Source organism: Ruditapes philippinarum, unplaced genomic scaffold, assembly GCF_026571515.1.
Source record: "Ruditapes philippinarum isolate M1 unplaced genomic scaffold, ASM2657151v2 ctg2776_1_1_1_1, whole genome shotgun sequence".
In the NCBI taxonomy this organism is placed as follows: domain Eukaryota; kingdom Metazoa; phylum Mollusca; class Bivalvia; order Venerida; family Veneridae; genus Ruditapes; species Ruditapes philippinarum.
In genome coordinates, this window is record NW_026858627.1 from 59,447 (window position 1) to 73,734 (window position 14,288).

At 33.4% G+C, this 14,288-nt stretch overlaps 2 protein-coding genes across 2 annotated transcripts; both read left to right on the top strand.

The window, feature by feature from the left end:
* The first annotated feature begins 1,153 nt into the window (after window positions 1-1,153).
* LOC132753768 (acetylcholine receptor subunit beta-like) lies at window positions 1,154-4,609 on the top strand. Its single transcript, XM_060744291.1, has 4 exons — window positions 1,154-1,260; window positions 1,768-1,940; window positions 3,457-3,614; window positions 4,469-4,609. Coding segments are annotated over exons 1-4 (474 nt in total). The 5' UTR covers window positions 1,154-1,258.
* Window positions 4,610-5,609: 1,000 nt separating this feature from the next.
* Window positions 5,610-7,979, top strand: LOC132753776 (neuronal acetylcholine receptor subunit alpha-6-like). The gene is made up of 2 exons (XM_060744300.1): window positions 5,610-5,711; window positions 6,360-7,979. Exon 2 carries the CDS (start codon window positions 6,366-6,368, stop codon window positions 7,107-7,109), a length of 744 nt encoding a protein of 247 aa, XP_060600283.1. The 5' UTR covers window positions 5,610-5,711; window positions 6,360-6,365; the 3' UTR covers window positions 7,110-7,979.
* The last annotated feature ends 6,309 nt before the right edge of the window (window positions 7,980-14,288 follow it).

Below are 14,288 nucleotides of genomic sequence, written 5' to 3' on the forward strand. Positions count from 1 at the left end.
ATTGAATGATTATTGCAGAAAATAGGGTTCTTATGTACAGCGAAACAAACAATTTTATCTTTTTCGACCAGACAATAGACACTTGATATGCAATTTAGTATATCAATGCATTATTTAAAAAAATTCAAATCTTTACTTTTTTAGGTGTAATTTTGATTAGATCATTTATTTACTTTAATGTATCTGCGACATGATTAAGTATATTTATCCGGCTATCTATGTTAGTTTACCATTTTATGTTGCATTTTGTTTGAGTCAGTGCCAGTGGCGTGGATTGTAGCTTTCGTGTCCAGTACCAGGAAGCAATCAGATAAACAGACTCAATCAAACCGAACTTGCAACATTTTTAGTTTTGATCGCTTAGGAATTCTTTATTTTTCTCTATTCTAGGTATATGACAGTTAAGTTAGCGACGCGGGAACATTGGAGAATTTCGAGAAGTTACGAAAATCGCTAATATTTTCTCTAACGTAAATATTAATTAACCTGTCATTAAAATCTACTCTTGCATGATTCTCTAATATTTCCTCACGCAAAATGTCTGGAATTTAAAATTCAATCCAAACCTATTTAGATATAGAATCATAACTAATTAAAGGAAATATTTGTTGTGTTAAACCAATATTTGTCAAGGAGCACATTCAATAAAGAACCAGACAAGGGTTTCGATTAGAACATCACTAATTCCTAATCTAGTAAGCAAGATTAATTTCATATATAATCTCATTTTGCTTCATAGTTACAATCATTTTGGACTTGGAGATAAAATGACGATATGTTAAAATAAATATAGATACGTTAACTTGTGTACAATATATATTTCCATGCAGGATATCATCTGTTATATTTTGTTGTGTAGTTTTCGACCTTAAAAGTTTAAAATGTGAGTCAAATAAATTGTATTGCTTTTGTAAAATAATGATGAAAATAAAATAAATTAGCCGTAAGAAATGTTGCTAAGGACCTGAAATAATACATAGTGATTTTGCAAAAGTATATCAAGCTGTTCAAGGTGTCTTAACAAATAATTGCCAAATAATTTAAGTTCAAAATATAAGTCATTTTAGTCACGCACCTGTGATCTTGTTGCTCTTCTTTTTCATTGCTTAATTCTATATAAAACAAAAGATTAAAAGAAAATAAAAGGTGTGTTTTTAGATATACGTATTGAAAGAAATTGATATGCATAAAACGTACACACAGAGATAATAAACCTGTTGTTATTAAACAGAAAATATCTACGGACTTAAGCACAAAAATGTAAGCATGTTGAAAAATATATAAAGACACTATTTTAAGAATTATTCAATATTTTTACCTTTTTTATTGTAATATCGATATTTTTATTCCAACTACTGTTTCACATGTATTTTTCGTGTTTATTCAAATAAATAAATGGAATAATAGGTAAACTAATAATAATAATAATAATAATAATAATAATAATAATAATAATAATAGTAATAATAATAATAATAAGAAATGTTTTATTATTAGCACTTGGATGCGATTGAACATAAACCTGAAAAAACTATATAAATTTTTTTTTAAGTGCAGTTTATAAAATCAAGTATAAATTGAATAAACTTTAAATTATAATTAAATGAAACTTAATGTAAAGATAAATAAAAAACTGAAGATGTAAGAAACGTAAAACATGTATCTGTAGTGATAAATCATATATACTGGAGATATTATGTAGATAGTCTTGTGATTTAATGCCGCTTATCAATAGAGTAATCTTATAACATGGTGATATCATTAAAGGATGTTTATTGGAGTCCAAAGATTGTTTGTCCTGCTCGCAGTTTGTGGCTTTGGGATACACAAAGGATCATGTGCGGACGGAAATGATGCAAAGAATCTTAGAAAACAGCTATTTGTAACTGACGGTTACGACAAAAAGGTCAGGCCTTCCAACAACCAATCTGATCCAATAGGTATGAACAATTTTCTGTTTCTAATTTTTGCACGATAGCGCACTAAGATTTGTTTCTTAAATCATTGTTTATACATTGTATACTTTTTCCTGTTTATTAATTGACATTAACAGTAATGGACATTGGAGTAACCCACTTTTCTTTAATGACCTGAGTTTTGAGTTTTAATTTACCAACACATTTAGCAAATCTTAAAACACTGAGTACCTTTGTTATACTCATTAGGTTTACTTTTATATGTATCTACATGATCATTTCTGTGTTCTACTTATTTTACCTTTTGTAACCATAACAGCTGTTAGAATTTCACTTTATTCATTTTATATACAATGTCTCGTTTAGAGAAACACGGTGGGGCTAAGAGTGAGGTTTGGTGCACAATTAACCGATTTAAATACCTAGCAGTGCTTATGCTGCTGACCGTTCCAAGGCCGCGCCCCTCTGTGTTCCAAAGATGGATGTCTTTGTTGTTTCATACTGTTTTAATGACATTATTGTTTGTGCCCTTTGTTGTTTTTTTTTCGTTTGCGATAAGTAGCATCCCTTTTGCCTCTAGTTTTTTTTTATTTTGTACCTGCCTCCCCCGAGTCCCCTACCCCTGTGCCCTTTTTTACTTTGTGGGCCTTTGGTCAATTATTTTTTTTGTTTTCTTTGATTTCGTTTTCGGTACTATTGTTTCTCTTTAGGTGTCATTTATTTTTGTCCTGGCCGTGCTCTGCCATGCACCCTGTCCTTTTTTTGGTTGGGGTCCTCCGGGGCTCCTTGTCGCTGGTTCATGTTGCTTGGTCGTTTAGGGGTTGCGTTTATTGAACGCCGCCTTACCTTGTTGATCTTGTTTATCATATTTTACCTGCACGTTTGTTTCTTGGAGATCAGTGATTTCAAAACATTAAAGTGTGTTTGTGTGCGCGCGTGTGTGTGTATGTGCAGTGCTTTATTTTGCTTTTATATATATCTTTGTTAAATCCGGAAATCTATATGCCAACCTTTGCTTCAATTCAGTGCACTTTCCTAATGTCCTGTCATCTTACATCTTGAAATTTCAGTATACGTGCCACTAGATGTTTTCAACTCTTTTTTCACTCTTATGTTTTATTCGAAATTTACACTAGTGTAGGCCTTGGAACTGTATCATTTTTTGGTGATAAATAGTCAAAGATAGACGCAGTGAAAAGAATTACAAGTAGTTATGAAATAATTTCCTAGTAGTGTTTAAAAATCTCATCAATACATTTGATGGATTTCATGTCAGAAAAACTGTATTTAATCAGTTTGAACCTGATTTCACTGAGGCAATTATTATAAGAAGTACAAACAAATAATTATCGAAGATCGAAGAGATGGGACGTTATGCGATACATTGTCAAACAGTTGTCTGAATACTCCTGTTTGAATAGGTTCATTTTATCAATCTAATCATATGCTAATCAAATGCTCGAAACTGATAGTAATTTATTCGCTGTCAAGGGAAATGCCATTAAGTTTAAACTGTATCATTTCGTTTAATACTGTCTAGAGGTATACGTGAGTTTGTATTTGCTGTCAATCAATGAATTAAGTGAGACAACAGAGACATTGAAGACAACAGCTTATCTTTGGATCACATGGTATGATGAATTTCTACAGTGGGATCCATCAGACTACGGGGGAATCGACTATTACCATTGGCCACAGGTAAAGTTGTCTCTAGCTAGCCTGTTCAATTATCAGAACATTATATAATTGAACTTCCAATAATAATTGGGAATCCAATATAAATTATACATATACATCTGTTTGTACTAAATACGCTTAAGCTCTCATAATAAAAATAAAGCGATTCGTGCTGACAACCTACTTTCACTTTTACAGTTAACTGTTTGATGACGTAAAATATGACGTCATTGTTTCAGTTTGTGCACTTGCACATGTTCTGCGGGCTGATAACTAGTTCTCGGCCCCGGGCCGCAAATTCATAATAGGTCACGTGACACTCATAATCAGTTGAAATCATAGGCAATTTTGTTACTATATATAGTATCAAGTGTATTAATCATTTTTCATTGACGCGCTTATAGAATAACGCTAACATTTAACATTATTTTCATATAACGCAAATGACGCCATTATTCATTATAATCGGCCCGCAAAATGAATAATGGACCCGAGGGCTTTAGCCCGAGGGCCATTATTCATTCAGGGCCGATTATCACCTTCCGGCCCTCTCCTGCCGTGTATTAACCTCTTATTCTTTTTCACTTCAAATGGTCTTTATTTTTGGTATGTGATAAACAGAATATTAGATTCCTAAATTTATTGACCTCTTTGAATAAAATAACATTATGCTCGCCACAGACTCGTATCATAAAATTTTATTTTCAACTCGTTTAGTGAATTCAGTATTAAACTTACACTTATCATCATCTATTATATGCTGTAATATTCATGTTTTATAAAGATATAAAGTCAGATTCTGAATAAGCAATTAACATATATGTATATTCAAAACAGTTCGAATACTTTTAATATTTGCCTTTTTTATTTACAAGGGAGATGTATGGAAACCGGATGTAGCACTGAAGAACTCGTTTTTGGAGTATAAGGAACTAGGAGTTTCGTCCCTGAACGTTCTCGTCTCTTCTGATGGTTACGTTGAATGGTATCCGTTTCAGGCAAGACACTCCTATTAATGAGCCGCGTCACGACAAAACCAACATAATACGGTTGCGACCAGCATGGATCCAGACCAGCCTGCGCATCTGCGCAGTCTGATCAGGATCCATGCTGTTCGCTATCAGTTTCTCTACTTGTAATAGGGTTTGTATGCGAACAACATGGATCCTGATCAGACTGCGCGGATGCGCAGGCTGGTCTGGATCCATGCTGGTCGCAAACGCTCTATGTTGGTTTTGTCGTGACGCAGCATATATAAACGTATTGGATAATTATGTTTTGATTTCTCGGGGTCCGTACTCTCAGTGCCTGAAAGGGCGGATTGACCCTCATTAAGCCTAGAATATACACATGTTTTGATAAAAAAAACAATGTTAATTTTCCAATTTTTCAAACCACGGCGATAAGGTTATTCGTCCTGCCACAATAATTTTGAGAGGGTATAGAGTACAATCGAATGCATGGATTTAATTTTCATACAATAAAGACATTATTGATTAGGACCATTCAATTATAAAGAAACTTGAAGACTCTTACAATCATATCTGTATTATAAAGTTTAGTAAACGTTTTATAAAAGAACCAATTTTGGTTAATTTGATATCCTGTTCTATTGTCCATATCCATTCTTGCGATGAGTATTTGGGCATTTAATTAATTTCAAATAAAGCGGTTTTTAGTTATTTATAAACATGATATATAATGATATATGGAACATATTAGCAGAAAACGTTATATTGAATCTTTTATGCATGACCATTAAGGATATCATTATACAGAAACAAATACGTGTATATTAAAAGGTATTAAAGAACGGTGAATTCGTTATTTTATATATATATATACACGAGAGTTTCCATTAGCTGAAATGTTTTTTTGTTTGTTTTTTTTTCCAAATAAGATGCTTCCTTTTACATGTGCATCGTGTTTTCAATTTTCTTTCCTGTGGTTTCACGTGTAAGTTCGAATTCATGATATTGTATACCTTCTTTTTATCTTTCTCTCCATAAACCTTTTCAGGTTTTCCAATCTACGTGCTCCGTAGACATCACATATTTTCCATTTGATACTCAAGAATGCAAATTAAAGTTTGTGGCTTGGAGTTATTCAACGTATGAGGTAAAACAATATTTTTGACCAACTTTTTTGCACATCTGACTGTTTCAACTACATGTGTGTTTTTAATGATCTTCTGAACACTCTGCATTAGCTATGGTTTTAACCTTTAAGCTGATTGGACCAAACGTGATTAACCATTGCGACAAGTATAGAGCCGCCTAGCCGGCCTGCACACCCGTACAGTCTGACCAGGCCTGAAAATATACGATATAAATAAATGGTTACAAAAACTATGTAAAATGGAAATATTTATGCAGCAAATTCAGCAGGTATAACGTTAATGTTTCCTGGAAATATTACCGTGACCTTCAACGGAAAGGTAAAAGATACAAGAACTACCGAGTCACTGAAAGCTAGGGTTAAGGATTGTCATGAATGCTTAATAAGGTCATCCTTCTCTTAACGACACTCAAGTTCTAATAAAACGTTGAATCATGTTGTCTTTAGATAAAATATTGAATATGTGGGTAGAATCTGAAATTGGTAAAACTAGCCTATAGAATGTTTTTTTTTTAATTTTAATGTGTTAAGCGCGCACCTGTCAGGTTTTGCATAACTGACTTTCCTAAAGTGATATATAATTTGTATGGTTGTATTCTAGGTTTATATGGACAGTGGAGACATATATAATTTGTATATATATTCTAGGTTTATATGGACAGTGGAGACAAAGGGATAGAGTTGGAAGAGTATGAATCAAACTCAGAATGGGACGTCATTGACACAAGTTACTCGGTGAACTGGGAATCCGCGGAGTCTTCTGTTGTATTCAGCATCAAAATCAAAAGAAAACCACTTTATGTCCTTCTCTCAGTGATCATGCCAATAATTATGTTGGCAGTTTTGAACATTTTTGTATTTGTCCTACCTTGTGATAGTGGCGAAAAGGCTAGTTATTCCATAACAGTCTTCTTAGCTTTTGCTGTATTTCTGTCTATAATTTCTGCAACCTTTCCCGAAAATTCCGAAGTGGTCGCTTTATTTTCTATCTATCTTATCATCCAGACGCTACAGAGCACAGTAATTACTCTCATTGCCCTAGCTCTTACTCGATATGCTTCATTCGATGGTCTAGGAACACCTGTACCCCATCAACTAAAAGCTTTTCTTAATGTCATCACCTGCAAAACCTGCTGCGCGAAATACATTCGTAAACATCAGGTTACTGATATTGAAATTAATGCTGAAAAAGCTACAAAAAAGTCAAATGGGAAGTTAGACAACAAAAGCTTTATTCTCAAGGAAAATGAGGATCAAATGCAGAATAGTGATCATCCATCTAGATTTAATACCTGGAAAGAAGTTGTTAACAAGCTTGACGTAATATTCTTTGTTTTCTTCACTTGTGTTCTCATTGTCTCCACTCTTCTCTTCTTTATTATATCTGTCACAAAATAAGTTAAGATTTTTGAATACACTGTCTTCTTGGCCATATCTTAAACCTAAGGATTCAAGTATTTAAACATATTTTCTACTTTTTCATATCTGCAACAAAATGAGTTAAGGTTTTAATACATATTTTTAACTGTTTCATATCTTTGACAAAATGATTAAAAGTTTTTAAACTAATGACTTAATTAGCTCGACATTCAAACACAGACAAAAAACGAATATCGAGCTGAATGTTTTGCTGAATGTCTAGCCAGCTTCACATCCCAGCTCGATATTCAAAAATAGACTAAATTCGAATGTTGAGTTGAATGTTGTGCTGAATGTCTAGCCAGCTTCACATCCCAGCTCAACATTCAAAAATAGACAAAAAAAACGAATGTCGAGTTGAATGTTGTGCTGAATGTCTAGCCAGTTTCCCATAGCAGCTCAACAGTGATAAGTCGAATGTCGAGCTGAATGTTTAATGTCGATCTCTGTGCCAACTTCATGGACTTAAATAGATTTACATTTGAACAAGTGCGTCTTTGATGTTGTCAAAATTAGAATGGTAACATTTATACTGAATACCAGTTTTAATGAAAATGAAAAGAGCTTAGCCTTTGTCAAGACGATCATTTTTTAATATACTTTTGGCGGATGTTATTATCTTCCGCATCAATTATGATTAACGCATGGTTTAGTAGTATGCCGGTTGACAGCAAAAGACAGAAAAGCAAAATGAAGAGTTCTCTTTGCCATTAAACCCTATTGCATTATTTCTTTACACATGTATATATCTTGTGAATTGTTTTTCAGTTTTTGGCAATGACGATTACTTATCTCTCACTTGTATGATTTCTTCTTGTGATCAAATAAAGATATTATGTGGTATGGATTACAAAAAGTATAGATAAGAATTAATTTTTTAACGTCGTGCAATGCACATATTTTTATCCATGTCCTCTAAGATTATCTGTTATATCCTGTCTACATTTTAAATCAGTCTAAATAAAAAACAAGTTTCTTGTACAACTGATTTTTGTCTTTGTTCCAATTAGTGGTTATTATGTGTATCCTATCAGTGTTTAAAGCAGGAGAAGTTAAATTCAAAATTTTGTTTTGCAAATTTTATTTGCTGACATAGGTGGAGGGAACTCTTTGAAGAGATGAACTCCTCAATGTATTTGTGGGCCGATGCATCGCAATTATTGACTAGTTTTTAGTGTCTGGTATAGCTCAAACATTACATTTTACTGTGCACTATATTTCAAGCCAATACCTTTATCGTCACAATACACAAGTATGATCTTTCACTCACATGTGTGCCCTTTCTCCATTGTTTAACAATTTCGATATGATATCTTTTGTCAAGCATAAGTCTGATTAAATATTCAATGTTTATTATCAGAAAAATATGTTTGGGAATAGATTTTCAAGGATCAAGCCATTCAAATCTTTTTTATTTCACCCTTGAAAATAATTTCCGAATAAATCTAGTAAACGTCTTGTCATCCGTCTCGAAAACAAACCTTAAACATTGGCCATTACCTGTCCGATATTCTAACGATTTCTATCAAATTTGGATGCATTTACCGCCATAAAAAATGATTTTTTTTTCAAAGCAGATATGACTTCCCTACCTCTGAAAGACAAAGTATTTAAAGGTTAAAATCTTGAAAAAAAAACTGTTTAAACAACCTTGTTCTTAAAGTGCAGATTTCTTCTATACTTCGATAAATTAACTTGTTTTTAACCCCTGCATAACATATTTGTCTTTATGGTCGGAATTTTGAAAACAACAATAGAGATACTATCTGTGAATCTGTAAATGTTAAAGTGGCGGGGTGTTCAGATGCAGTGTTTGTAAGATACATAGAGGATAATAAGTCAATAGGGCATAAACCAAATCTTATTAGTATTGATGAAGATGATGATAAATTGATTTGCTGCAAATTCCATGGAATGTTAGGTCATGATTACTGCATCAAACACAAATGAGCCGCGTCACGACAAAACCAACATAGTGCGTTTGCGACCAGCATGGATCCAGACCAGCCTGTGCATCTGCGCAGTCTGATTAGGATACATGCTGTTCGCTATCAGTTTCTCTACTTGTAATAGAGTTAGTAAGCGAACAGCATGGATCCTGATCAGACTGAGCGGATTCGCAGGGTGGTCTGGATCCATGCTGGGCGCAAACGCACTATGTTGGTTTTGTCGTGTCGCGGCTCATATAGATAAAGCGTACTACACGTGATGACATATTCAATACACTTCTTTTTGCGTTTGTTAGAGTTTGCCTGACTGAATATAGCGTAACCAGAATACATCTTGCAATTCGATATTTATTAGGATGTTATGTATTGTGCAATATATAAATTTTATGAACATATCATACGTACACATGGACGCACATATTACATGTTTAAAGTTGATCATGATTATCCAAAAACGGTAGATAACAAGACCGAAAACGTTAACTTTAATTGAAGGCAATATGTACTGCGAACAAAGTAGTCAGTTTCGGTGATGATTCCTGGACCTGCACATTAAGGTAATTAATGCTTAGAAATGAAAAATAGATGTGTAGCAGTACACCAAATTGCAGACGCTGCGCTGCTTTAATCAACAATCTATTTGTAAGCAATATTTCCACAAATTGAGCGTGAATGTCGACCGTGAAACACCACTTGAAAATTCAAAAACAACTTCAATTATTTTAAGCTGACCCATTCAAATATCTCAAGAATAAATTCACGAGTGTGATTGTTTTGTATAACAATCACAAGGTAAAACATCATTATCGATGTTTTGTTGATAAGCAGTGTAAGCAGTGTAATTGCTAATTTTTCTGGAATTTTCATGGATTATCTAAACAATAAAACCATTTACATGACTTGATTTGTGTCATGGGGTGAGAATGATGTTTAGACTAATTGATACTTTACTTGAACGCGGGATGTTCGCAATACCATTTCAAGGACCCATAGGCTGAACTACCTGGCCGGTTAATAACACACTTTCTCTTCAATTAGTGAACAGTTTCATACCGTAACAACAGCAATCAGTTTTCCAATTTGTCTTTCTCTTTAATTAGTGAACAGTTTCATACCGTAACAACAGTAATCAGTTCTAAAAGACAACAAAGCTTGTCATTTAATCCATGTAGCAACATTTTTAAGGCACAAAGCACAGACATGGTTTGACAATGAAAAAAAAAGAGAGATACTGTTTCATTTCTAATGTAGCCAGTGGACAATGTTTGGAGTTATTTTTGCTCTATGTGAAGTAATGCAGGATTTATCGGTTTATCGGTTGATTTATTTTACAATTGTATTTCGTGTTGCGATGCATTGCTTTGCAAATTATAATTGATGAAGTGTAAGTGTTCATACCGTAATCTTTCAACAGCTAAGGCTGTATCGTCACCTTTGTCATACATCCATACAAGACGCTTGAACGACTTAAAGTAATAGAAAGAGCACCGAAACCCTCGGCTATCTGATTTGTACGAGGGGGCGTAGCCCCCGAGTATAAATCAGATTGCCGAGTGGTTTGGTGTTCTTTCTCTTTTGTATCATAGTCAAACATAAAAACACGTTCCCTGTTGTCACAATTTTAAACCCCGGGAAAAAGTTACCAATGATCGAGCATCTGAATATGATATTTCTGCCGCTTTCCCTTTCTCTGCAGTCACAATATATAAACCCCAGCAAAAATGAGCCAATCAACGGGCATGATCTGGAGTGCGGGTAACTGATACCTGCACTCCAGTTACCGCACTGTGCATGTATATGTATATGATTTAACTCTGACACTTTTGCAACAGAAAGGTCCCCAAACTATGATACAAACAAAGTTTAGAGAATTTCAAAAAGGTATATAGATCAGACAATGGCGCCATTCATTCTAATTTAAGAGGGGTTAACATACCTTTGATTTTATTACCTTTCGAACGAATGATGCGATAATAAGAAAGTTGGTACGATCAGCAATATGTTGCTCAAGATTAAATTGCAGACATTCAGAGATTAATGTCCGGTCATTTAAGGATTAGTTGCGTTAAAAACTTAAAGTCATTAGTAAAAATGACATGGTATGTACCAGTATTAAGTGCTAGAAGTTTGTGTATTTGTTGCCTGCCATTTTATAAAACAAATGTAAAGAGGTATGTCAATGTCTTTTGCAGGTGTTTATTCCTACTTGAATAATGTTGAATCACCCTTAGGATATGTTGCCTGCTTTTTAAATTTGTCTTTTGACGTCTTATCTGTGATACGCAGGCTTCATAACCTCTGATCCCCTTTCAAAATTCCATTTTATTTAGTTCCGCCTATTGTTTTCTCGTTTAGGGCACACGCTTTTTATTACTTGGGGACCATACGCCGCTTTTCATGGAATGGCACGGAAGTGTCACGTTGAAGGTTCCATGATAACCGCCGTATGAACACATCTGCGGATGTTTCTAAATTCTAAATTTTACAATTTCATGTTTAAATGTTGAATTCTGCTTAAGCCGGTGCTATGGGGCGTGGACGGTAGTTTGCACTTTACAGTACCGTCCATGAACAGGCTCAATCAAACCGAGCCTGCAACATTTTCAATTTTGCCGTGTTGGGCTTTCTTTAGGGATTCTGTATTTATCTATTTTACCATTATTCCATGTACTTTCTTAATCTAGCACTCATGTATTTCATCACTATTGAACACTATATTTTAAGGATAAGTACGTCAACATTAATTTTTCATGTAAAATGTCATTGCGTTTGCTTATGTAGTTTACACTCGTCATTCTCACAAAGTAAAGTACCAGAAAATGTACGATATAAATATATGTGAAACACAACTTTAGATATGGTCTTTATGTAAAGATTACGGAACCATTTATCCTTTTAAATGATAAGCTTGTTTTGAACCAAAGGATCAAGGTCATAATCTTTAATAAGAAAGGGATTATCCGCATATCAAATGTATTTTGTACTTGAACTTATTAATATAACAAAGGTTGATGTCACCTTTTTACACTTGATATTTGTGATAACTTTCACATATTGACAAAAGTTAATATGGCAACAAAAGTCACGCTTGCATGTGCTTCAGGTTTGAATTATCAAAAATAGCGAAGTTAAAACACTGGTCGGACATCAAAATAAAAGTCCTTAACTTTTTAAAGGATTGTAAAGGCCTCTTTTAAGTGAATAAAATGCCCTATTTATGAATTTTATCTTAAAACCTTATATTTGAGATCAGATCAGACATTGGTGTATACAAATTTGGTAGCCTCTTGTATGTAACATTTATGTATATTTATTGCTTGAACTGATGTGTTGCTCAAATGAGTTCTCTCGTAAAATAAAGTCTTTATTATTATTATTTTTTATTATTATTATTATTATTATTATTATTATTATTATTATTATTATTATTATTATTATTACATAAAGAGAAATGTTAAAATGTTTGTAGATGTAAAAATCTCCTTCATGTTTGCAAAATCAGCACTAACATATCAGGGCTATCACTGTATGTGATCTTTCTGAACGTGTCTTGTCGGATAGGTTGGACCATATGGAAATCAAACTCTGATATTAAAAAAACTCCGCAGATGTACAAAAACTACAAAATAAATGTCGTACATAGATCAGCTGACGCACTTGAAACTGATAAATATGCAAAAAATAGTTCAGAAATATATTCAGATATGAATTAAAAATCGTATTTTTGTGCCATTTTTGCCCGATTTGAGTGAGAGGCGTTGGAATGCTTTATATGAGCCGCGTCACGACAAAACCAACGTAATGCGTTTGCGACCAGCATGGATCCAGACCAGCCTGCGCATCCGCGCCGTCTGATCAGGATCCATGCTGTTCGCTTACCAACACTATTACAAGTAGAGAAACTGAAAGCGAACAGCATGGATCCTGATCAGACTGCGCTGATCCACAGGCTGGTCTGGATCCATGCTGGTCGCAAACGCACTATGTTGGTTTTGTCATGACGTGGCTCATATATCTTATATATTATAGTTTGTATGATATATATCAAATAAGTGCATTAAGGTTGTGTATTAATTTTACCTCTGCGTACTCCCCTAACCTGTTCCAATTATTAGAAAGATTATATTATTAGAAAGCCTTCTTTTTAATATAAAATAACCTGTAGCGTTAATCTTCAATGTTCTTCATATATTATTGTATCATGTTCAGCTACAAACGTATTCTGTTTCAAAGAGTGTCGTGATGAACTGAGGTAAAACAATAAATATAACGATTCATAACATTTATACGATAACACAAATGGAATTGTATTTATTCTGAAGACAATTAACAGGTTGTAATAATAGAAGTAATGAAAACACATTAAAGATACAAATAAAGTTCTATTGCACGCTGTAAGTTTTTACGACATTTTTAACAGATCTCTTTCATATCTTTTACAAAATATCAAAATATTTTCGGGAAATTTATTCATACATTGATTGACAGAGCACTTAGAAACTCAATTTGTTGCTTTGTATCGTAATGAATGTTGACATAAACATAAAATACGCAAGAAAAATACTTATTTTCACGAAATGAATGGACAATTGAAGCTTAACAAGAATAAATGGTATCCGTAGTAAGAACTTGTTTGTGACTTGAAACACGTTGCTATTTCACATACTTATTCTGAATTCATTTAACATGCTAGTGCGAATTCAAGTATAAATTATATACAAAAGCAACGACTTAAGCCTGACATTTCGACACCGTTTCCGGAAAATTTGAAGATATGTTTAACGATTATTTTGCAGCAGCGTTTTCTAGTCATGGCTTATAAAACGGCGGACTACATTTTGCGTTGAATCAAACATTTACAAGCAGAAACAGAAAAATAAGTTCAAGAAATCGGATTTGTTAATACAACATTGAAACAAATGTTTATTAATAGAGTGGCATAAGGATTGTATCAATTCAGAATTTATTGATTAAAGTGCAGAATATTAGATCAGTCAGTCTCTGTATAGTGCTTACTTTTCGTTGTTTATCAAGTGTTCATATAATCGAGTCGTTGATTATATACATATCATTTATTTCAAATACATTCTTGTTGGATATTCAATTATTTTAGGCCAGTATTTACTGTTTATTTTAATAAATTTAAGATTGTTATCAATTACACTGGAAATAACGTGAGGAATTTGAGAAACAAGATAATAAAATCGAA